Below are 25,029 nucleotides of genomic sequence, written 5' to 3' on the forward strand. Positions count from 1 at the left end.
CACGTTAGCATATCTATCGTTTAGCCCAGGGGTGTCCAAACTTTTTGCAAGGAGGGCCAGATTTGATAAAGTGAAGGGGGCCGGGGGCCAATAGTTTTTTCAGCCATTTTTTAACTACAAAAATTTCATGCAAATACACACTTTTATAAAACTAATTTCATTCTCCCAATTGTTTTTATTTTTTAAATGACAAAATAACCAAATATAAGCCACTCAGGCAAGATGTGAACAACTCCTTTCATTCATCTCTGAAGAGTCAGATGACATTGAACAAACTGTATGAAATACCTTAAATTTACATGAGTTTAAAATTATTTTTGCCTGAAACCTTAAAACAAGTGGATTTTGCTCTTGTCATTTACAATATCCTTCAGAAAGTAATAGTTTGCCACGTCTATAGGTTCATAACATCAACAGTATTAACATGGCCACTTCGTAGTATTTAATATTAAGTAATGTTTAATTTTGATTTACTTTTGACTCACAGCCCCACGTGAAGAATCACTGTTGTGATGCCAGTTCAGCTTGGAGCTGCTTTACTTTATCAGCGCGGTCACTCCCTTTGCACTTGTCGTATGTGTTAGCATGTTTAGTCTGATAGTGTCTCTTTAGGTTGAAATCCTTAAACAAGGCTCTTTAAAAATTAGACAAACACAATTAACTTGATTTTCAGTGAAGAAGTATTGTAATTCCCATTTCTCTTGAAAGCAATGTCAACTTTCGTCGTTTTCTTTGCAGTCGCCATGGCAGAAATGAGTGGAGAGGGGTGGTCTGCCACCTTTTGGTAATAGGAGAAATTACAGTTTCAAGTTTCATGATATTTTTTTCTAATTCAGTTTGACAGTGCAGGCGGGCCATAAATAATACATTATAAGACCGAAGCTGAAGTATGAAATCTGACCGGGGGCCGGATTTGGTCTCATTAGCCATAAAATGCACAATAACGTGAAAAAAATACATGTATAAGACGCTCCGGAGTATATGTTGCATTTTGGGGGGAAATTTATTCGACAAAATCCAACATCAAGAACAGACATGAACGAGCAACAACAGGCTAAACGATAGGTATGCTAACGTGACATAAACACAAACGAAGAGCTGAGAACGGGACAGACGTAACATTCAGAGTTATTAAAAATATTACGTAAATAACACATTTATAAAACCATCTGTGTCACTCCAATTCATCAAATCCATCGATCATCCTTTGTCAACAATGGGTGTGCGCTGCTGACGGCGCTTGCACTTCAAAATATTCCACAGGCCCATATAACGATATATAAATTAGATATCAAATAACTATTATATAAGCAGTAATATTATCAAACCATCTGTGCACTCTAAATCATTAAATCCATCGATCATATTCCTCGTCCTTTGTCAACAACGCCGCGCGTGCGCCCTGATGTCAGCCTTGTCGTTATTCCACAGATCTAGTATATAACTATATTGTGGCGTTAACAAAGTACAAGGAAAGACGTGGGTTTGGTAAACGGCTCTTTATTTAACAAAACAAACTTCCAGGCGTGTGGCGGCGTGGACTTGCAGCCACGGAGGTGGAAGAGAGATCCATAGAATAGGACCGGGCGTGTGTAAAAGCCATGACTGAGCCCCATCCACCGACCCCGGACAGCCACCCAGCCGAGCGCCGGCCCCCGGCTTCCATCCACGGAGGTGAAAGAGAGCTCCGTAGAGTAGGACCGGGCGTGCGTAAAAGCCATAATAGTTTTTCAAACCTTCTGTGTCACTCCAAATCCTTAAATCCTTCAAACTATTCGTCCTCCGTGTCACTTAGAAACAAAGCCGCTAATGATGCCGGTAGTACGTGGGGCCATTCGTCATCTTCGTCATCCCGTGATCAATCTTTGTCCTTTTTGTAAACAACAGCCGCGCCACGCCGCGCCGCGCTGCTGACATCACTTGAAATTTATGTAAGCCCTTGCTACATCGCGGTTCGTTTATCACAGTTTCACTTTGTTTTTTGGGGAAAATTTTTGAAAAAATTCACATATAAGTCGTTCCTCATTATAAGTCGGCCCCCCACCCAAACTGAAAAAAAACGTGACTTATAGTCCGAAAATTACGGTATATCAGTTACTTTGTTTTTATATATTTTATATTTGATTTCTTTTTTCTAGTTATATGTTTTATGGATTGCTTATACAAGGTGTTTTTTTTTACAGGCATTTGATAGTCCCTTTGTGATCCATGGTTTGTCAGTATTTTTAGTTGTATATTTACTTTGTTGCATTGGACAGCTTCTGTCGTATATGGTCATAAACGTTTTCAAGAAAGAGTCATAAGCGGAGTCAACATCCATTGCTTCGTATACTTTTCGCCAATCCTGCCTCAGTAGTTCAGATCTCAATACTTCAAGGGTATCCTCCGTTCTTACTCTCCTCTGTCTTAGTAAATTTTCCTTCTTTGGCCTTTTATAATCACAGTCATAAATAACAAACACTGGCAGATGGTCACTTATATAATTTATTAGTAGTCCACTTATCATGTTGTCTTCCAAGTTATTAGTAAATACGTTATCTATAATTGTAGCTGATTGGCATGTTATTCTGCTGGGTTTTGTCATGGTCGGATAAAGGCCCATACTGTACATTGTAGCAGTGAATTCATCAATGGCTGGTAAATTATTAGGATTTAATAGATCTATGTTGTAATCACCAAAAATAAAAGTGACCTTCTGCTCAATGTTTGTAATGATATTTTCCATTATTTCCTTAAATTTATCAATACTGGAGCTAGGAGCTCTATAAACACAGCTGACAGTGATTTTCTTTTTTTCCATGTTGATCTCTATGGCAATACATTCACATATATCCGTAATGGCAGCAGTCATACAGTTGACAATCCTGTATTTTAGTCTTTTATCTACATATAAGGCTGCCCCTCTTCCCCTGTTATCATCCCTATTAATGAAGTTTAGGTCATACCCTTCTAGATCAAAGTCCACCCCTTTCTCCAGGCTCAGCCAGGTTTCTGAGATGGCTATGACACTAAAGGGGGTGGTGAATTGTCCTAAGTAATCTTTTATATTTTGAAAATGTGTATATAAGCTTCTGCTGTTTAAGTGTATAATCAATACTCCATGTTCAAGATTACATTTACTTTTAAATTGGTCATCAGTGTAGTAATCATTTTTTTCACGGGCCGCATTGTAGTCATAGTTTCTTTCCGTGGGCCATTATGACTGTCAACCCAAATAAATGTATGAGCACCTCATATTATATACAGTAAAAGCTACAAAACAAACTGACAGATAACTTGTTTTCAAATCAGACGAGTAAAAACTGGTCAAATATATATAAAAAAAAAAGATATTAAAAGTGAAGACAATTTGCAATTCTAGTAATGACACGAATTTGATGCACAATTTGTCTTCGCGGGCCACATAAAATGATGTGGCGGGCCGTATTTGACCTCCGGGCCTTGAGTTTGATACCTGTGGTGTAGATCCATCCATCCATCCACCCATCCATCTTCGGTACCGCTTTGTCCCCACAGGGGTCGCGGGCGTGCAGATCCGTTGAGAAAGTTGTTCTTATGGGGGGGGCTGCAGTATTGCGACAACAGCCACCTTATTTTCGGCAGCATTTTGCGCTATTTTCGTCACATCATTTGCCTACTCATTTGCCTAATTAGCAAAAGTTTTAGCCAGCATGGCGAATGTTTTAGAGAAAAAAGACGAGGACAGTGCCACGGAAATAGACGAGTCGAACGGGATTAGGAACTGCTTCAGATGGGCATGGCTCGAGAGCAGTGTCATCTTAAAACTCGGAACACAAAGACGCTCTTGTGACAGTGAGCGCCCGGCGCGCTACGGTTGCGTGATCGGACCAAATTAAGCTCCCTGCGCACTGAGGTCCACTTAAATTTTGGAAAGTACATCAGGACTTTAAAAATATTTTCTAAATTTCAGCAACGGCTCCGTCACAATAATGCGACCAGCGCGGTGTAGTTGCGCGGTTGGCGGTGCGCTGCAGTTGCGCGATCGGACAAAAATGAGCCAATCAAAAATGCTTAAAAAAGGCGCTTTTTTTTAGTCTTGGAACGGATTAAAATTGTTTCCATTATTTGTAATGGGAAAAATAGATTCGGAATTCGACCGATTCACTTCTCGAACCGCCTTCTGGAACGGATTGTGGTCGAAAACCGAGGTTTGACTGTAATTTGAATCATCTTAATCATATCCCACTCAAATATAGTCAGTTGTAAAGCTTAATTGAAAGAGTTGACAGTCAGAAAATACCGTTCTGAATATTGGATCCCACTAAAGGAATTCATTATTTGAGTCAATTAAAAACAAGATTCAACTCATAACATCATATTAATTCATTTTCACTCAATTCACTTGTATCCTATACACAATAACTTCCTTGTAAAGACTAAATCCCTCAGACTGTTTATTGTTATCTTAATTTCCAGGGCAGTTCATTATAAAGAAACTTTTTTTTTAAATATTAGATTTACAATATGAAATCAGCTAGAATTTTCTTTTGACACACACACACGCGCACGCACACGCATGCACGCACGCACACACACACACACACACACACACACACACACACACACACACACACACACACACAGTTCCAAGTTATTAGGCATTTGCTGTATTTGTTTTCCTAAATAGTCAATGAGATTTACAAATGACATTAATCAATAATAACAATCACAACAATGTTTTTTCAAGCAAAATTACTCTAATGCTGTTTGAGATTGACATCAATAATTTAAACCAGCATGTCAGGAGAGAAGCTAAAATGCAAATATTTAAAATATTTAAAATATTCTGTGTGTGCGTGCGTTCACCCACCCCAAAGAGCCATGAATATAGAGAAGAATACGGTTGCTGGGTTGTCGAATAAGTGACTGGCTCTTGCAGTTCCACAAGCAGAACTCAGCTTCCAGTAGCTGCACACTTTATCACACAAAGGACACATTGTGATGTTGTTTTTTTCGTGGCATATCTCCATGCTGTAAGACACAATTTGAATATAAACTTCAATATAAAGGTCTTAAAATTAGCAAAAGTGAAACTTTAGGTTAAAAGGCACCAATGTATCAGCTGCAAGTTTGATCACCTTTTAGGCAGCTGAAAATATCCCAAGGAGTGAACATACTATCAAGATTTCTTTATCTTGTTCTGTTCAGCTGAATGGTCATGAAAAATGTTGGCTCTGTTTTTTTTTTTTTGTGCTGGAACAATTTTACTTTGCGGGAGGGGGGTTTATATTGTGAAGTTTTTTTTATTTGAAAAAACAGATCGATTGAAAGATAAAAGATTCACAAAATATAAAAAATTCACAAAAAGCAATTGCATTCCATGCTAGAGATGGGTAGAGAAGATCTGCAGCAAGATCTTAAGTTGGCCAGACTATAAATAAAGTGCTGGTAACGCATGAAAAACCATTAAGGTGGCCGGCTTGTTCTTCGTAGTCATTGTGGAAACCAGCCAGCGGCTGCTTGACTCAACAGCAAACAAACGCCGCCGCCGACTGGACTGTCCTTTTGGTGTTATTGCACCCGATCTTCAACGGTCTATCAAAATACACAGAAGCGGTCTGTGGTGCAAAAATCATTGATATCAGACGGATGCCATTGACTGTTTTAAATCTGCTTGCTGTTTCACTCATTCTCATACACGGTCATATACTTATATAGTTAGCCACTGATTGTTTATCCCACTTAAAATTATGACAGAGGTCTGTAATTTTCATCATAGGTACACTTGAACTATAAGAGACAGGATGTGAAAAATAGATCCCTGGAAATCACATTTTAGGATTTTTAGATGTCGCTCTGATGAACTCTCACCACTCATAGAGACTCAGAATCATCATTGTGCATTAACATCCTGTTCTCGTCACTTAAATGTTGTCAGTGTTAGTCACTTAAATGTTGTACAGAGACTGAGATCAAATTAAAGGGAGTCAAATTCCCTGTTTGGCATGCACAAACTTAGTCAATAAAGCTGATTCCTATCCTGACAAAACCAAAATAGTGAAAGATCTGCAGCACAAATTGTCTCATCAACCTGTTATTTGGCACGTTTCAGTGCTGCCCAGAGCCCACAGGATGTTGCGAATGGTTTCAACAAGTGATCTCTTCCAAAGTATAAGTAACATTATCACCAATACTAAACGTGTGTTTTGTCTCTACACTGAAGACAAATGGCAGCATGTGTCATAATATCCTGTGCGTGATGAGAAGCAGAGGCCTTAATGTCTAAACTCAAATAACAACTTTACTTTCATATTTTCATGTGACGCAGGGAGTCATGGCTAAGTGGCTACGAACAGTCCCTTCTAATGTAGGGAACACAGTTCACGGCCTTGTGTAAGTTTGGTGCCCTTGAGCAAGGAACGGGTAAAACTGTGGCAGTGGCTAGCATATCTGAGTCACACTCTGTCGGTTGTCGTCTCAAATATACATTGCTGAGTGGGGTTTGCGTGTTAACGTTTTTGTGGCAGCAACGTGTAGTCCCAGCAATGTATGTTTTTTACATGCGTGTGCGTGTCTGAGGAATTTTATTCTACTGTAATGAAGTTTACCTTGGAATATTGTCATCAACTGTTGCACATCCATACAGAAAAACGATGACTCCCACGAGGGAAGCAGGAATCAGCATCTGGGTGTAGAGTCCCAACCAGGCAAAGTACAGTCCAATCTTCTCTCCAAAGTATTTCCTGAAGAAAATGACAAAACATGTCAAATAACCCTTTCAAGCAGGTTGGAGGGAGAGGGGAAGAGAGAGAGAGAGAGAGAGAGAGAGAGAGACAGAGAGAGAGAGAGAGACAGACAGACAGACAGACAGACAGACAGACAGACAGACAGAGAGAGAGAGAGAGAGAAAGGGGCCACATTACCTTTTCATGAACTTCCCCAAACCGCAATACATACCATAAATTTCGGACTATAAGCCGCGACTTTTTTCTCAAATTTTAAACCCTGCGGCCTATAGTCCGGTGCGGTTTATATAGGATTTTTTCTGTAATTTTTGTGATGACTTGATCGCTTTTATACACTCGTAAAAAGGCTGTGGACCGCTGTTGTGCAGCACCGCTTTGCTGGGTGGAGGGATATGTGGCACGGCCACTGGGGAGAAAAGTGGCGTGTTGATTGCATGTTCCTCCGCCAGGCAAATACTACCGTATAATTCACACAAAGAAGAGACAGAACGAGATCAAGGCGGACATTACTGAAAGGAAGCTTTTATACACTGTCAACATGGGGGACAAAAGAAATGCATATTATACCGCTTTTAAGTTAAAGGCAGTCGATTTGGCCCATTGTTGATGACATCGTTTTCACCTTTTCTTTCTTTATTTCCCAGTCACGTCTACTCTCGAGCTATATGCATAGCTCGCTAGTTTATTGTAACTTAGCGCTTCGTGCATGAATAAAATTAGCATGAACAGACCCTCATCATGGAAAATGCTAGGAGAAATGCATAAAAGCGACGACGAAAGAGAGATTGAGAAAGTGTATGGCGAAGGATATCTAACGCTATTCCAATCTGACACTGAGGAGGAAGATTTAGATGGTTTCAGTGCACAGGAGGAAGATGAAGACGGCTCTTTTACTGGCTCTTTTTTTGCTTTTACTGGTATGTTTTTAAAACCAGCCCTGTTCGTGCTGTCCTACCGTGTTGCTGCTGTGTAACTGCCGCGTCTCAGTGACTTTTACCGGTATGTTTTTTTTTAATCCAGCCCTATTAGTGCTGTGTTACTTCTGTGTTGCTGCGGTATAACTGCCGCGTCACAGGCAGTGTTTGGAAAGAAATGTTAAGGTATGTTATTAAAACTTTAAAAAGGCTTTCTGTGTACCATCTTTCTTTGTAAATAACTCGCGTGCACACTTCCGTGTTGCTGCGGTACTATTGCTGCATCACAGGTACCGTTTAGAAAGACATGTTGAAGTATGTTATTAAAACTTTAAAAAGGCTTTCTGTGTACTGTCTTTCTTTGTGAATAACTTGCGCGCACGTGCGGCTTATAGTCCGGTGCGGCTTATAGTATAAGAAAAAAAACTAAAATAACCCCGAATTTTAGCTGGTGCGGCTTATAGTCTAGTGTATAGTCCAAAAATTATGGTAATTAACTTAATGTGCATCTAAAAGATAGCATTAAAATGAGGGCACAAACAGATATGTTTTATAGTGTGTTATATGTTTTTCAAGGTAGACGAATGGATCGCTGGGTAGATAAAAAGGTACATGGACAGATATTGTTGATGAAATGAGAGACAGACAGATTTACCTCACAAGTCCAATGGGCTGATACTTGTAGAAGACACTGTAGTTTGCCCACTCCTCGTACAGTAGCTGAGAAAGACAGTCGACCATAGTTGTTAACCCAGCATGTCAATGTATGTCATTCCAAAGAACTCATGCAGTCAATACATATACCGTATCTTCCGGACTATAAGTCGCGCCGGAGTACAAGTTGCACCAGACATAAAATGCATAATAAAGAAGAAAAAGACATATTAAGTTGCACTTGAGTATAAATTGCATTTTTGGGGGACATTTATTTGATAAAATCCAACACCAAGAACAGACATGTCATCTTGAAAGACAATTTAAAATAAAAATAGAATAGAGGCAACAACAGGCTGAATAATTGTATACATGACACATAAACAACGAACTGAGAACGTGCCTGGTATGATAACATAACATATTAAGAGTTATTCAAATGACTATAGCATAAATAACATGCTGACAAGTTGATCAAACCATCTGTGTCACTCCAAATCACTAAATCCAATGAAATCTTTATCCTCTGTTGCTGTACTTATGTGTCCCAAGTTTTAATGCAATGACAAGAAAAGTCGACTCCCAGGAACTTCACATTTGTGACACCATCTATAAAGTACCATCAGAATTTAGTGGCGTATGCTAGAGTTTGCCAGCGCTCTTACCTTTCACAAAACTACACTGTATACTGTGGAATCTACACTACAACACAGCATTGTTGTCTGTACTGTGTGCAGATTTGCCATTGTTATTGGTTAAACCCACCAGGGTTGTGTCATTCACAAACCTAATGATGAGGTAATTGCTAAGCAATCTAAATAGCAGGGGATTGAGGATGCCATGCTTTCAGGCGGGAAAGCATGATTTTCAACTCTATCGCCAACGTAAGTCTGGACCAGTCATTTTGTCCCACGAATCTAATTTTACAGTAAACAGTTTACATTGTTGGAAACGTGATGAGACGCAGCTTTTCTTTATCGAGGGGAGAGACTGCTCCGCTCAGACTCACTTTCAGAAGCTTTTCAGCAACTACTCATCCTCAGACACAGCCTCACCAGTATTTTGAATGCCACCTCTACTGTATATTTTAATAGACCATAGTGACCTACAAATTTTCGCAAAAATCAATGATGCTGCTTATTTTTTTAATGAATAGGGCCGTTAAATTGACGGTTGCGGTAGTTGAAGGAATAATGACTCATCAATATAATTTTTGGGGAAGCGAGTGTTGAATTCCTATTGTTCTGCTAATGTCATGATAGAAAGTTGAGGACCTACTTGCAGGTGCCAGTGTCTACCTTTTACAGCAGGGTGCGCTTTTTCACTCAAATAGGTCAAATAATATTTACCTTACTGTTGTTTCTGCGCTGCATTATTTGAGATTATATTACTTTTTACTCGGGCAAAAATTGGTCCGCCAACTTTTTTTCAGGCCCACCCTATTAAAACTTCTAGCGACATCCCTGCGCACATGACTGTTTTCAGTGTGGATGCGCACTTGCGCACCACTTATGTGCACTTCTGCAAAGAAACTTATGTCACCTAATGAGGAAAACGCATTAATAAAATGGAAAATATAGGGGCAATCATTCTAACATTTTCAGAGGTTGGTGTGCACACAAGCTAAGATGTCCACATACATTTTGGCTATGTCTCTTGACGTGTGACATAAAGGTTAAGATGGTGCGTGAATAAGTGTTGGATTTGGCCTAGAGTCTAGGTATTTATTACCGGTTGCATTCCAACATAATCATACGATAAGGATAATCTGAAAAACCCTAACAGTTTGTACTTTCAGTAGGTAGTAAAGCATGGATATTCAAAAAAAGCTTTTTGAAAACAAATGCATTTATTAACAGCATTAAAAAAAGATTTCACCAAAAAACTACTATCAGTGATTCTCATTAAATACGACACTGTTATTATAAATAATAGTTTCCATCACTTCAGCGCCTGCAGGTCAGATTTATGAAATATGTTTATCTAATGAGGCGAAATCACATCAAACGGCAAGCCATCTGACCAAATACATCATCTTGAAGAATCAGTGAAAGAATACTTCTAAATAAAGTAATAAAGAAATCAATAGTATTCTTGGTCTCCCTTTTTTGCTAGTGCATCATGGTCTGGAGTAAAAAAATTTTGTGGTAATTCTTAGGATAGAGCCGCGGTGTCGGTCCGTTCACCTAGAGCTGTGACGGGCTTTGTTGACGTTCATGTGGCGGAACGTCTGCTCACACACATAGGTCGAGCCAAATTGTCCTCTCTTTTTTTTAAACACTCGGCACTCGGTGTCACCTTTCTTTTCCTCGGGCCACTCATTTTCGTGGAAGGATTCCAGGGGAAGGTTTGTGGGTGGCATTAATGTAAAACTGTATCTGAAAGCTCAGCGCACAAATTACGAGAATGCTGACGTCACAGCCTACACTCGAAATTCCGCACTGATTGAAAAAGAGCCCGGAGTGCGCCGGGTCCGTACTACTTAGTACGTACACGCACTTGTGAGTGTGCACCGAGCTTTCTGACACAGCTTCCGGGAGTAAATGCGCGGGCGGGCGCTTCCTCATCTATTGGGGAAACATACTAATTGCAGGGAAAATGACCAAAAAAAAAGGTCAATAATGCAATTTATTCAGGTTTGGCGGGCCTGATTAAACGGCCCTGTGGGCCGGATGTGGCCCGCGGGCCGTAGTTTGCCCATGTCTGGCCTAGACAGTTGGCCTAAATGAAATTCCAAATTTCGCCAGAAGATGGTGACAAAAGCTTGACATGAGAGACCTGAACGAGGGGGCCTGAGTAAGGGTAGTGTAAAAGTAAATTTTTCAAAATTAATAATTATTAAACCGGAAAAGAGGGGCTTGTTGGTTGAACCAGTCAACCTCCAATGCCATTTCGGACTTCACCAGAGGATGGTGCTAAAGTTAAATTGACCTGATAGAAGATCAGTAGTCAAAATTGTTAAGTGACTAGAAAGACTTATTCTGGATTAAACATAGACACGCAAATTTGAATGATTTTATATATTATTTTGCTTTGACATATTATATTGAAACTGCTTGAATATTTTAAACGGCTAACTAGGAAAGCCCATGATCATTGTTAAGAGATGAGAATGTTAACCACAAGTAGAGAAAGCTGAAATACACTTTATTATATCTTGCTTTGTCATAATATAATCTGGGCACAAAAAGATGATTGTTTGTTGAATTGACTATTTGAGAAGATGTTGTTATAAGTTGCAATGTTAACGTTAAGGTAATGTATGTAGCACTGATGTGCCCTTTACACATGAATGTACTGAGTTGAGTAAGGATGAGGGAGGGGGAGTGCTGTTTGATGGAACACAAGTGAGAGAGAGAGGGCCGATTGCAAATGTCACGCTGACACAAGTCGACGGACATCGCATGCTAAATTGAGCATCGGAAAATTAGGGAGTCGGAAAACACTGATGGACGACAGCAAGTTCATGGAACTTGGGGTTAAACCGGTGCTCTAGCAACGGAATTTGTTAACCGCAGACCCACTAACAAAAATGAAAATGTATGGATGTGAAGGTACATTTAGAGTAAAACATATCTTTATATTTTATGGTTCAGTTGTTTTTCCAGAATTTATTTTAGTTTATGTACTGTTATTTACTACATTGTTTGTAATGTTTATTTCTGTGTATATTTATTGCCAGTATTTATCAAAAGATCAGTTATTCATAAACCCTTGTCTTTGTGATTTGAAAATTAAATTAATTAATTAAACTATGTATGACTATGACTGTGTATTTATTACCAGCGTTGTATTGATCAAAAGATCAGTTATTCACAAATCCTTCTCTTTATGATTTGAAAATTCCATCCATCCATCCATTATCTGTACCGCTTGTCCCCACGGGGGTCGCGGGCGTGCTGGACCCTATCCCATTAGTCATCGGGCAGTAGGCGGGGAACACTCTGAACTGGTTGCCAGCCAATCGCAGGGCACACAGAGACGAACAACTATTCGCACTCGCACTCACACCTTGGGAAAATTTGGAGTGCTCAATCGGCCTACCAAGCATGTTATCTGGGATGTGGGAGGAAACCGGAGTGCCCGGAGAAAACCCACGCGGGCCCTGGGAGAACATGCAAACTCGACACAGGGACAGCCGGAGGTGGAATCGAACCCGCACCCTCTTAACTGTGAGGCGGTCGTGCTAACCAGTGTTCCACCGAGCCGCCTGATTTGAAAATTAAATAAATTAATTAAATCTGAAAAGACTTTGAGGGGGACTGTCATAGCAATACTTACTTTTCTGTCATTTGGCTCTGCACTTTCTTCATCAATATCTCCCTATAGACAGAAAGATAAAGATATAGTAAAAACACACTTACAACTTGGAGTGCAAGATTTTGACGGTGCAATGTTTTTGGGGTAGTGTTTTGCCAAGACTTTAAAATTGCTGCAAATATCGGTGTACAGAAACCTCAAAATTGGTCGCGCTCTTGCACTGAAAGAAATTAATCCCTGAAGTATTGGTGAATTGCAGAAAATTGTAACACTTATGGATTTGACATTTCATTCACCCCTGCAAAATAAGATATCACCTATTAATACTCTAAATCATTCACTAAACAATATTCTAAAATGTTCTGAAGATGTTTGAGAATTGTAAACTTTTACATATGTTAGTTTTTGTATTATCATTAACTAATTACGAGACTAACATTAGGTTTTGTTGTTTTGCAAAGTCTACTCACATCGTGGAGAGGATAAGCAGCTGTATAGACACCACTACCTAAGAGACTGGTGATACCTGCCGGTGAAGAAAAGGTGATCATAAAATTATTATAAATCTTTGGTATTAATAATAATGATACCCCCAAATAAATAAATAAATAAATAAATAAATAAATAAATAAATAAATAAATAAATAAATACACTGAATCTCCCCTAATTTGCTCAGCGGAATCCATTAACTAATAGTGAGGCTGTTTTACATCATAACCACCCTCCCACACTGAGTTTCTTCATCCATGACTGGATCAGCCATCCTGGCTGAAGATCTAGTTTGATTTTCAAGGACAGCAGTGATACTTTGCACTGAAAGGTTATAATACAGAAACAACCACATAGTATAGTAACCACATAGACCTAGTATCATGCTCGCGCAAAAGGGTGGGCAGAGCTGCATTGACATCGACAGGAAAATTGATTCACATATTTATTCAGAAATTTGGCTGAAGAACACAAAACCATCTTTCACTTGAAGTGGAACTGAGAATAGGAGATGCAACAGGACAATGACCCAAACGTCAAAAGTAAATCAACAACTGAATGGCTTCAACATAAAAAAAAAATTCTCAGCCAACTCAGCCAAATTCATCCAGCAATACTGGCCATGCTGGGTGACTTTGGGTCATTTCATAGCGTGACTGAAGGTTTGGCTTTTCAAATTTTAGCTGCTTTTGCTGTTGGTCTTGCTGTTGACACCAGGTCAGCATGAAAACACAACCAAACCATGCTGGCCAATGTTGTTTTTTGTTTGTGTTTTTTTGTTTGTTTATTTTTCTTTAGCAAGGATACCAGCAAAGATGTGTAAATCAGCCTGTAATATACTGGAATTTTGTGGAAATTATCAAGGCTATAAAGGCTGTGAATATTCTGAAAGCTGATGTTTGGATTGGACTGGACATTATATGACACAACAATAAAAAACATTTCGAGACTGGAATGTTAAATGGTAATTAATATAGTAGTAAATGAATTAATTTAAAAATAGTAGTAAATAAATAAAGCAGTCAAAATAAAAGTAAATTAGTAGGTTTGCTTTGATCTTGTCTTCTGAATTGTTTCTTTTAAAGCTGTCAGACTTACTCATGCTGTACTTGGCCTTGCATTTAATCCTTTTTAGGATTTCATAAACCTAAAAGAAAAACAAGTTGATTAATGCATTACGATAGAAATATTGACAAAATGTGTCGTTCAACACTGATAGCAAGGACAAGCCATTTTTTGGTTTGGGTTCAGTTCAGCTGAGATGCCATCTCAGAGTGTTGCGACCTTCACCAAGTTAAACTGATTTTTGATCAAATGTGTTTGCATGAATTTGTTTTATGTTTCTAACCAGCTAAACCAGGGGTCTCAAACTCAATTTACCTGGGGGCCACTGACGGTAGAGTTTGGGATGAGGCTGGGCCGAATTGTGTTTTTTAGGCTCAGATAAAAACTTTTACACCCCTGTTCTCAAAATTAAACCACAACTTTAACATTGTAGGCTCCTGCCTACTTCTTGCTGTTAGAGAACTGGCAGAGCTTCCTCTCCCATAGTTGAGCCACATTTGGTGTGAAGGAGGAAGTAGTTGAGACCTTGAAGATGCTCATCAGTAAGTCTGGACCTGTACTTGGACTTATTGAAGTTCAAGGTAGAAAAGAGGTTTTCGCAGAAGTACTATGTGCTCCCCAAAAAGACACATTCCAATCAGCACCGCACACAACCATACATATCAAAATTGCAGGTCACACTAACATTAAACTTTCATATTAAGGTGAGGGCCGCAAATTATCATCCCACAGGCCGCAATTGGCCCACAGACTGCGGGTTTGAGACCTATAAGCTAAACCAACTAAAACCTTGGCAATTGATATCTTTGTATCACTAACAGACCTAAGTTGACTTACTATTGAGCTCCTGGTTTTACTGTCAAAAAAGGAATCTTTGTCTGAAAGATCAAACCTGTTGACAGAGACGGACACAAAAGTATTACTATTTCATCATAATAGGACCGCACAAATCATCAGCAAGGAAAATCACTGTTGGCTGTGATGAAAGTGGCGACGAGCTAGATAGATTAGATAGATTAAATAGATAGATAGATAGACAGACAGACAGACAGACAGACAGACAGACAGACAGACAGACAGAAAGACAGACAGACAGACAGACAGACAGACAGGTCGGTCGGTCGGTCGGTCGGTCGGTCGGTCGGTCGATAGATAGATAGATAGATACCGTATTTTTCAGCCTATAAGTCGCGTTTTTTTCTTAGTTTGGGTGGGGGGCAACTTATACTGAGGAGCGACCTATATGTGAATGTTTACACAAATTTTCAAAATTAAAAAAAAAGGGAAACCACGATAAACGAACGACGATGTAGCAAGGGATTACTGAAATTTGAATTTCAAGTGACGTCAGCGGCGCGGCGCGGCGCAGCGCGGCGGTTGTTTACATAAAGGACAAAGATTCGATCACGGGATGACGAAGATGCCGAAGGGCCCACGTACTACCGGCATCATTAGCGCCTTTGTTTGTAAGTGACACGGAGGACGAAGAGTTTGAAGGATTTAATGATTTGGAGTGACACAGAAGGCTTGAAAAACTATTATGGCTTTTACACATGCCCGGTCCTACTCTACGGAGCTCTCTTTCACCTCCGTGGATGGAAGTCGGGGGCCGGCGCTCGGCCGGGTGGCTGTCCGGGGACGGTGGATGGCGCTCGGACATGGCTTTTACGCACACCAGGTCCTACTCTACGGAGCTCTCTTTCATCTCCGTGGACGAAAGTCGGGGGCCGGCGCTCGGCCGGGTGGCTGTCCGGGGACGGTGGATGGGGCTCGGACATGGCTTTTACGCACGCCCGGTCCTGTTCTATGGAGCTCTCTTCCACCTCCGTGGCTGGAAGTGCCACCTCCGGGGATGGAAGTCCACGCCGCCACACGCCTGGAAGTCCACGCCGGTGCTTTGGGCCGTGTGGCAGTGAACTATTTATTTTATAGTTATTTGATATATTTTATTTCGTGTAGCAACTTGTATATGTTTTTATCGTTACAGTTCAGTAGTTGCTGGCTCGTTGAACTCTTGTTTTGTTAAAGAGCCGTTTACCAAACCCACGTCTTACCTTGTACTTTGTTAACGCTACAATATAGTTATATACTAGATCTGTGGAATAACGACGAGGCTGACGTGACGTCAGGGCGCACGCGCGGCGTTGTTGACAAAGGACGAGGAATTTGATCGATGGATTTAATGATTTGGAGTGACACAGATGGTTTGATAATATTATTGCTTTTATAATAGTTATTTGATATATAATTTATATATCGTTATATGAAGGCCTGTGGAATATTTTGAAGTGCAAGCGCCGTCAGCGGCGCGCACCCGGCCGGCATTGTTGACATATAGGACGATCGATGGATTTAATGATTTGGAGTGACATAGATGGTTTGATAATATTATTGCTTATATAATAGTTATTTGATATATAATTCATATATAGTTATATGGGCCTGTGGAATATTTTGAAGTGCAACCGCCGTCAGCGGCGCGCACCCGGCTGGCATTGTTGACATAAAGGACGATTGACTGATTTAATGAATTGGAGTGACACAAATGGTTCGATAAAGGTGTTATTTATGTTATAGTTATTTGAATAACTGTTATTGTTACATCAGGCCCGTTCTCAGCTTCTCGTTTGTGTTTATGTCACGTTAGCATACATATCGTATGGAGCGACTTTTCGTCCGAAAAATATGATAGATAGATAGATAGATAGATAGATAGATAGATAGATAGATAGATAGATAGATAGATAGATAGATAGATAGATAGATAGATAGATAGATAGATAGATAGATATACTATGCAGTAGCTACATAAATTGTAAAAACATGCAAAATAGCATGAATTAATAATCGATTAACATTAAATACATGAATAGATAAATAGACAATATAAACATTGGGCACGACAAACAAAATAAGAAGAGAGGAACAAAATAAGAGGAACAAGCTACAACAAGACTTAAGTTGAGTAGATTTGAGTCACTAGTCACTTTTAAAAAAGTTGTGAAGACTACATCCAACATCATTATGAAACATTTAACAATAATGATTTTTTTGTCATTTACTTCAAATAGTTTAACTTCAACAGCCTCTCATATGATAATGGTAAATGGGCTGCACTTGTATAGCGCTTTTCTACCTTTGGTACTCAAAGCGCTTTCTACTGTGCCCCAAAATCATTCTAGTACTTTTTTCACATTTGATCGATGCAAACCTTCCACTTCCCACATCATTAGATCATTAAAGTCATCTCACTTATTTTTCCCATTCACTAAATTTACAAACTCTTCAAACGTCAAATGTTTATATTGAAGGAATGAGGTCGAAATACAAAAAGTCCTGCCTAGCTACAAAAACAGATATGCTCAAACCTCATTGAATAAAGTACATAAGCAGACAAGTATATTCACATATTAAATAAATAAAAGAAACATTTTAAGTATATAATTATACTTACACACCAAATCAATAAAGAAGACATAACTAGACATTTTTGATAAGTGGTGATGAGAAAGGTTTTTATAACTTTATGATCTGATATATATTTCTGAGCACTTTGAAATAACAAATGACTTTTGATATATTGCCTAAATAGCTTAATGACCCTTAAGGAACTGTGTAATGCATGCCTGATGTTTTTTCTCTAAATCATGGACACGGCCAGAGTCGTCTTGACCGTTCAGTACTTGATTGTATCTTATGTTTTGACTAATGCTAGACGCCAGTTTTTGATTACTACTGAACGCTCTGCACAGAGGGAAATAGTTTGCCGAACAAAGAAAAGAAAAGAGCCAGCCAAGGACTTGGCCAAAGAAGCATGATTAAGCTAAGAATAAGCAAAGACATGAAGTATCAAAAGAACAGCACTAGATTAATGATGTCACAGCCAAAAGCTAACATAATTTTGTACAAAATGACAAAATTGAAAGAATGAGGTACGACAGTGTATGTCCAAGATTGGAGAAGAATGTTCACAGGAAGGTCTCGTGGAGATAAAACCAGCAGGTGCCAGAGGGAGCCAGCCAAGGACTTGGCCAAAGATGATAGCCAAGGCCGAAAGACGGGATGGAAGACAACAACCCCCACACACACCGAATCGCCCATAACCAGCACCCACTCCCATGGCGAACTTGCCCCACCCCAAAGACTCATCACCCATCAAACTCGGCCCACACTGGCATGTGCAGCTGATATAAGCTAACCAAAGAACCTTGAACGTTGCCTTTTCTGAATGGAGACTTTCCGCTCTTGAAGGGCCCAGCGCTGTATTGTACTTTCCTGAAAACAGAGCTGTCTGAACAAGAATTGTGATTAAACTCAACCAACCTGTGTAAGTCTAATTTGTGCTTCAGTGTCTTAGCATTTTCCTAAATCTGAAGAAATCAAACGAGCACGCAGTGAGTAAATTGGATAACAGGTGATTAGCAATGGCTTTTGCCGTGAGGCGCAGATAACGCGCTCCCTAAATTGTGGACAAAATCCAACAATATATTAATCTCCAGTTTGCACATTTTTTCACCAATTTGAACCATTCCATTCTACAAGTTCAGTTCATTCTGAGTCATTGTATATCATTCCATGTCATTCACTGTCATTTGACATCATACCACATTCCAAAAATCTTCCTTCAGCCTCTCAGCCTTCACATGATATTCCTTCAGAAACTTGATTGAGTTTTTAATAATGACAATACATTATTTTACAAATTGTGCAGTAGATGTGTATAATGCATTTGCTCTGAAATAAAGTCTTAAACTTAGTCAATAAATTATGAATTATGAACAATTAACTGAACTAGTTCATTTTGAAATTTGTGAACTGAACTTTGAACTAATCCCTGTAGAAAATGAACTTTTCCAACACTGCACCCTATAATGCGGTATGTGTGGATTAAATACAAATTAGCCCCTGCAATTGAGTCTTTCAATCTGAAGTCCCTTATGGTGCGGAAAATACGGTACTCAATATGACAATACGATGCCAAGAAAAGAAACGCAAATTCATGGTCCACAGATGATCGGAAATTACTTTTGCTTCATCACTTCAATCACTTTTTATTTTTTGTTTGTGCAACAAGTTCCTTGATGCATGTAATGATGCGATATGTTGGCTATTGTATTTCAGATGTTTTGTTTTTATAACAAGGACAATTACCAACAATTAAATAAAATGTACACTCACTCAAATATGCTGAACAGGAAATTTCATATGTGTTCCTCAAACATCAAAGCCACGGAGGGTATAGCACTCATGGGCCAGTTATGGTTAAGGACTAGACTGATAGACTGATTGTAGGATATAATGTAGGATATGTAGGATATGATGCTTTGCAGAATGGCAATCCATTCAAGCATTTATCCCATATCGTTGATATCAGACATTAGTGTTCTTCACTAGTTTGGTGTTTGTCAGCATTGTTGGACATTGAGCCACGCGAGTTACGCGCTTTGTCTCTAGTTGCACAGAAACTCAATGAAACTAGTGATCAAAAATGAATTCCACTTGTTCACTAGTTCAATAAAAATCTGTGTTATTAGTGACTCGCTATGGACTGAACTAGTTCACTAGAAAAAAAATGTTTTTAACTAATTAACAAGTGACGCTAAAATGCTACCAAATAGTAAACTAGTAGATATCTTGATAATATTTACTAGTTAACTAGTTAACATTTTGAACCTCACGAGTCAGCTAGTAAGGTTGGGAAGAGCCCAACTAGTGGTACTAGTGGACATTTTATACCTTCCTAGTGAAATAGTGAGCAATAGTTACCACCATCCTAGACTTTTAAAAACACATTGCAGCTTTGGGGGATGAGGTATTCTCTTCTTCTCTTCTCCTTTTCTCAATCACAAGTATGACACATAAAGGTTGACAACCACTGAACAGGAGGCAATCTGGTGTCTTTGTAGTTATTAGCCCCTTTTCAGACCAAACAGCCCAGGAATTTTGAGTTCCTGGAAGCGGGAGTTCCTGGTTCTCCAATATGACCAGTGGTCTCATTTTAGGTTTGGAAATGCAAAGTGTCACAGTTTGATCTGCAAGCAATTCGACCTAAAATAGAGCATCTTTTAAATAATGCAACCTAAACAAAGAATACAGAGGAGCAGATGCATTGACCACAAATTTATTTTATTGTTCTTTCTCCATAAACATATAAAGCTGAAAGAGTTTAGTGTAAACAAAAATTTGTACTTACAGGTGTTGCTTTTCCCTGGAAAAGGTGTGTGACAGGTGTTTGATGTTCTTTGGCTGAGGCTCCTCAACATGAGGATGAAGAGGCTCAAGAACTTTACTGATGAGTAAATTAAGCTTCTCTATCACACCACTTGACTTCTTAACTTCATATACCTACAAAAAAATCAATTTGTAAATCTGCATGGGCATGTGCTTTTACACACACACACGCACACACACACACACGCACGCACGCACGCACGCACGCACGTACCATGGTGACCCTGTTCAGAGCAAGATGATAAAGTAAAACTATATTTTGTGTTTCTAAAACTAACTAATTAGTGCAAAAATGTCATCTGTTTTTCTCTTTGACAAGTACACATCACCACTATCTGTGTGTATATATATATATATATATATATATATATATATATATATATATATATATATATATATATATATAGTAATCACAACTTCAATGGAAATTGTGAATAATCCTTACCCTTTTGGTGGGCATCTTTAGCTTCATGAACTCTGCTTCTCGACAGAGAACATTCCATGGAGCATGAATTTTCACAAAGCCCACGCCTGGAATCTTGGACTGTGGTGAACAAGACACAAACAATACTAATATTTTAACAAGAGCTTAGCCATACTTTGTATAAATTTTCTAAACTCTTAGCACAGACTCACACCTACAAAACACAATTGGTTATATGGATAATTTTATTCTCAAAAACACATTTTGTTGAATATATGCTAACTCTTTATTTCAAAATAGAACATATCTTTCTCATCACATATTAACTTTACCAAAACACTAGAAATCTGACTCAAAATGGAATTATTCTGTCAAACAATGACACTTGTTTTCACTTCACAAACTACATGCTGTCAACGAAAGTACACCAAGTTTCAAAATACTAGTTATTGTTGAGACTATAAAAACTGCATAGACTTCTTTGTTTCAGATTTACATGCAGGTATTTGCTTGCAATCAAGCATTCCGATCAAAAGAAAATCTGTTTTTTTTCCTTTACTATTTACTACTGAAGGTACAGTAGTACAGCCTCTCTTAGTGAAAGGTCTTGTCAATGATATTGGTACGAATTTCATCACTGACAACTGTTCTTCTAGCTCTTGCAATGCCACCACTGCACATTCTTACACCTCTACCTTGCCCTCTCTTTGGGCCTGCTCCTCTTACTGGACCTCTCACTGCTCCTGCTTCTCTCACTGGGCCTGCTTTTCTCCATGCGCCCCTTGCTCTTCCTATTCCTCATCCAGACATTACAGTGTTTGTCTTTTGCTGTTTATGTTTCCCCCAAAAAAATTCACTCCTCAAAGTCCTCCTCTTACGTAGCCACTGAGTCTAAGCCACACTGGAATCAGCTGTGATTGGCCCAATTTAATTTATTGGCAGTGTGTCAATTATTCAGTTTTTCTTTTGTTTTTTTGTTTTTATCACCTGAGATATATGGCCTTTGAACTGATATAATTGCAGAAGCAGAGGTTTTTATACTGTATCTAAGGTTTGGAATATTGTTTTTACTTTTGTGGGAAGTTGTGTGTTAACATTCGTAAATAAGACAAAACCACCGATAATTTAGTTGGGGGTATAGCTTGTCTGTTAAAGAAATGTGTTTGACTGCAGATTGTGTGGAAATGACATGAAATGTGTGAATGGTATGGTCACAAAATACCGATGCTGTGTTTGATGTTTAATAAAATTTTCTTCAGCCTCAGACTGGAAGTGATGTTGAAACGAAAGTAGGACTTTTTTTCCGCTGTATTTAAGTAAGCTTGGTTTGTTAAACATGGATCAGTCAGAACTGCATCTGTGTCAGGCTGTCAGCATCAAAGCTAACCATGCAGATTAAATTTTGTCTATTGGGTTTGATTCCGGCTCTGGCCTTCCTGTGTGGAGTTTGCATGTTCTCCCCGTGCTTGCTTGGGTTTCCACAAGCTCCTCCCACATCCCAAAAACATGCATGGTAGGCCGATTGAGCAATCAAATTACTTGTAGGTGTGAGTGCTAAGGGTTGTTCATCTTTCTGTGCCCTGCAATTGGCAGGCAACCACTTCAGCGTGTCCCTTGCCTACAGCCCAAAGTCCGTTGGATAGGCATCAGCATGCCTGCAACCTTCGTGAGAAGTGGTTCAGATAATGGATGGATGAATGGAACTCCCTTTGATTAGTATATGTCTATGTGTGGATCGATAGAACTCCCTTTGAAAAATATTCCACTGGCAATCGCAAGCCATCTGGCAAATGGTCAACCAGCGAGCAGCTAGCTGCTAGCCGCTAATGCTGTTAATCTGCCGCTGTACTATACAAATTTAATCTATGATAGCATAATAAATTTCCATTTTTTACCATTTTTAATTAGCTATTAGTTAAAATTTCGGGATGGTGTCGTGTTGACAATTATGTTGTGTCATGAAAACACTATATGACAGCAATACAAGGTATGGCAGCAGATTAAAGAATGTCGGAACAACTTTTACGAGGCTGCCAACTCCCATGTCAACCTGGAGATGGCTAGATAAGTGGTCATTGCTGAATATTTATCGACTGTGTCTGGTTTAGTTAGCAAATAAAGCGGGCAGCAAAGGCTGATACACGTCAGATTGTTACAAATTCCTATTCATGGGAGTTTAAAGACAGCAACTGAGTTATGTTGGTAATATTGTTTTTTCCAACTGTAGGATAAGATTTTTTTTTTAAATTTGCATCCATCTATTATCTGTACTGCTTGTCCCCACGGGGGTTGCGGGCATGTTGGAGACTATCCCAGGAGTTATCAGCAGTAGGCGGAGAACCTGAACTGGTTGCCAGCCAATCCCAGGGCAAATAGAGACGAACAACAATTCACACTAATGGTTGTAACACAGCTAAAAATTAAAATGGTACAGGAAATTTTGCAGTCGTGTTCATAAATCTATTGAAGGGCTACTCTGAGTGTGGGTGGGACCGTATATGGCCCGCAGGGCGCCAGTTGCACGTTAGGCAATTAAAACCAGTCTAAACCACATCCAAAAATATACTATATATTTATGTGCAGTATGTAATGCAAAAATATTTTGGGTTGTTTTTAAGCCCTTTGAGTGTAACTCTGTCACAGTGTGGGAACTTTATTCACACAGTTTCCTGTTTGTATGCATAAGTTTCCAGAGCTTTCCCAAGAGAGTATTATTCTGTTCTCTCTTTGCATGGTGTTACAGATGCATGTTCATGCACAAACGGTTTTGAGTCATTCATCTCGCACACATGAACCTAGGATTATGGTTTCTGTTCCTTCAGGTCAACCAAATTAGAATGACAATGTGCCTTTTCACCAAACCGGATTTGGTTGAAGTTGGGAAATTGTGTAAAATGTAAATAAAAACAAAATACAATGATTTGAAAATCCTTCTCAACCCATATTCAATTGAATACACTACAAAGACAACATATTTAATGTTCAAACTGATAAATTTAATTGTTTTTTGCCAAATAATAATTAACTTAAAATTTCATGGCTGCACACGTCCAGTAGAAGTTGGGAAAGGTGGCAAAAAATACTGAGAAAGCTGAGAAAAGCTAATCAAACATCTATTTGGAACATCCCACATGTGATCAGGCTAATTAGGAACAGGTGGGTATCATGATTGGGTATAAAAGGAGCCTCATCAAACATGCTCAGTCATTCGCAAGCAAGGATGGGGCGAGGTTCACCACTTTGTCCACAACTGCGTGACAAAATAGTTGAACAGTTTAAGAACATTTCTCAAAGCAAAATTGCAAGGAATTTAGGGATTTGAACATCTACGGTCCATGATATCATCAAAAGGTTCAGAAAATCTGGTGAAATCACTGAACGTAAGCGCCACAGCCGGAAACCAAGACTGAATGACCGTGACCTTTGATCCCTCAGACGGCACTGCCTTAAAAACCGACATGAGTGTGTAAAGGATATCACCAAATGGGCTCAGGAAAACTTCAGAAAACCACTGTCAGTAAATACAGTTCGTCACTACATCAGTAAGTGTGGGTTAAAACTATATCATGCAAAGCAAAAGCCGTTTATGAACAACATCCAGAAATGCCGCCAGGTTCTCTGGGCCCGAGCTCATGTAAAATGGACTGATGAACAATGGAAAAAGTGTTTTGTGGTCTGATGAGTCCACTTTTCAAATTGTTTTTGGAAACACTGGACGTCGTGTCCTCCGGACCAAAGAGGAAGCGGACCATCCGGACTGTTATCAACGCAAAGTTCAAAAGCCAGCATCTGTGATGGTATGGGGGTGGATTAGTTCCCATGGCATGGGTGACTTACATTTCTGTGAAGGCAACATAAATGCTGAAAAGTACATACAGATTTTGGAGCAACATATGCTGCCATCCAAACGACATCTTTTTCATGGACGCCGCTGCTTATTTCAGCAAGATAATGCCAAGCCACATCCTGCATGTATTACGACAGCGTGGCTTCGAAGTAAAAGAGTCCAGGTTCTCCCCTGGCCCGCTTGCAGTCCAGACCTGTCTCCCATTGAAAATGTGTGGCGCATTATGAAGCGTAAAATACGACAGGGAACACCCCGGACTGTTGAACAACTGAAGCGGTTCATCAAGCAAGAATGGGAAAGAATTCCACAATAGAAGCTAAAAGAATTAGTCTCCTCTCGTCCAAAACGTTTATTGAGTGTTATTAAAAGGAAAGGTGATGTACCAAAGTGGTAAACATGCCCTTTCCCAACTTCTACTGCACGTGTTGCAGCCATGA

The 25,029-nt window shown here is 39.3% G+C and overlaps 1 protein-coding gene across 6 annotated transcripts in view; it reads right to left on the minus strand.

The window, feature by feature from the left end:
• Window positions 1–25,029, minus strand: part of ano1b (anoctamin 1, calcium activated chloride channel b) — an 89,511-nt gene that overhangs the window by 41,717 nt on the left and 22,765 nt on the right. For all 6 annotated transcript variants that reach the window (XM_088379323.1, XM_088379324.1, XM_088379322.1 and 3 more), the window contains 9 exons: window positions 20,767–20,865; window positions 20,284–20,435; window positions 14,928–14,982; window positions 14,124–14,172; window positions 13,006–13,061; window positions 12,557–12,598; window positions 8,277–8,341; window positions 6,570–6,704; window positions 4,832–4,992 (listed from right to left, as the gene is read on the minus strand). In XM_088379323.1, the coding sequence (XP_088235449.1) occupies window positions 4,832–4,992; window positions 6,570–6,704; window positions 8,277–8,341; window positions 12,557–12,598; window positions 13,006–13,061; window positions 14,124–14,172; window positions 14,928–14,982; window positions 20,284–20,435; window positions 20,767–20,865 (814 nt within the window). The remainder of the gene's footprint in view (window positions 1–4,831; window positions 4,993–6,569; window positions 6,705–8,276; window positions 8,342–12,556; window positions 12,599–13,005; window positions 13,062–14,123; window positions 14,173–14,927; window positions 14,983–20,283; window positions 20,436–20,766; window positions 20,866–25,029) is intronic.

The sequence above is a fragment of the Syngnathus floridae genome, chromosome 6 (genome assembly GCF_059516105.1).
Source record: "Syngnathus floridae isolate MCC-2025c chromosome 6, RoL_Sflo_1.0, whole genome shotgun sequence".
NCBI lineage: Eukaryota > Metazoa > Chordata > Actinopteri > Syngnathiformes > Syngnathidae > Syngnathus > Syngnathus floridae.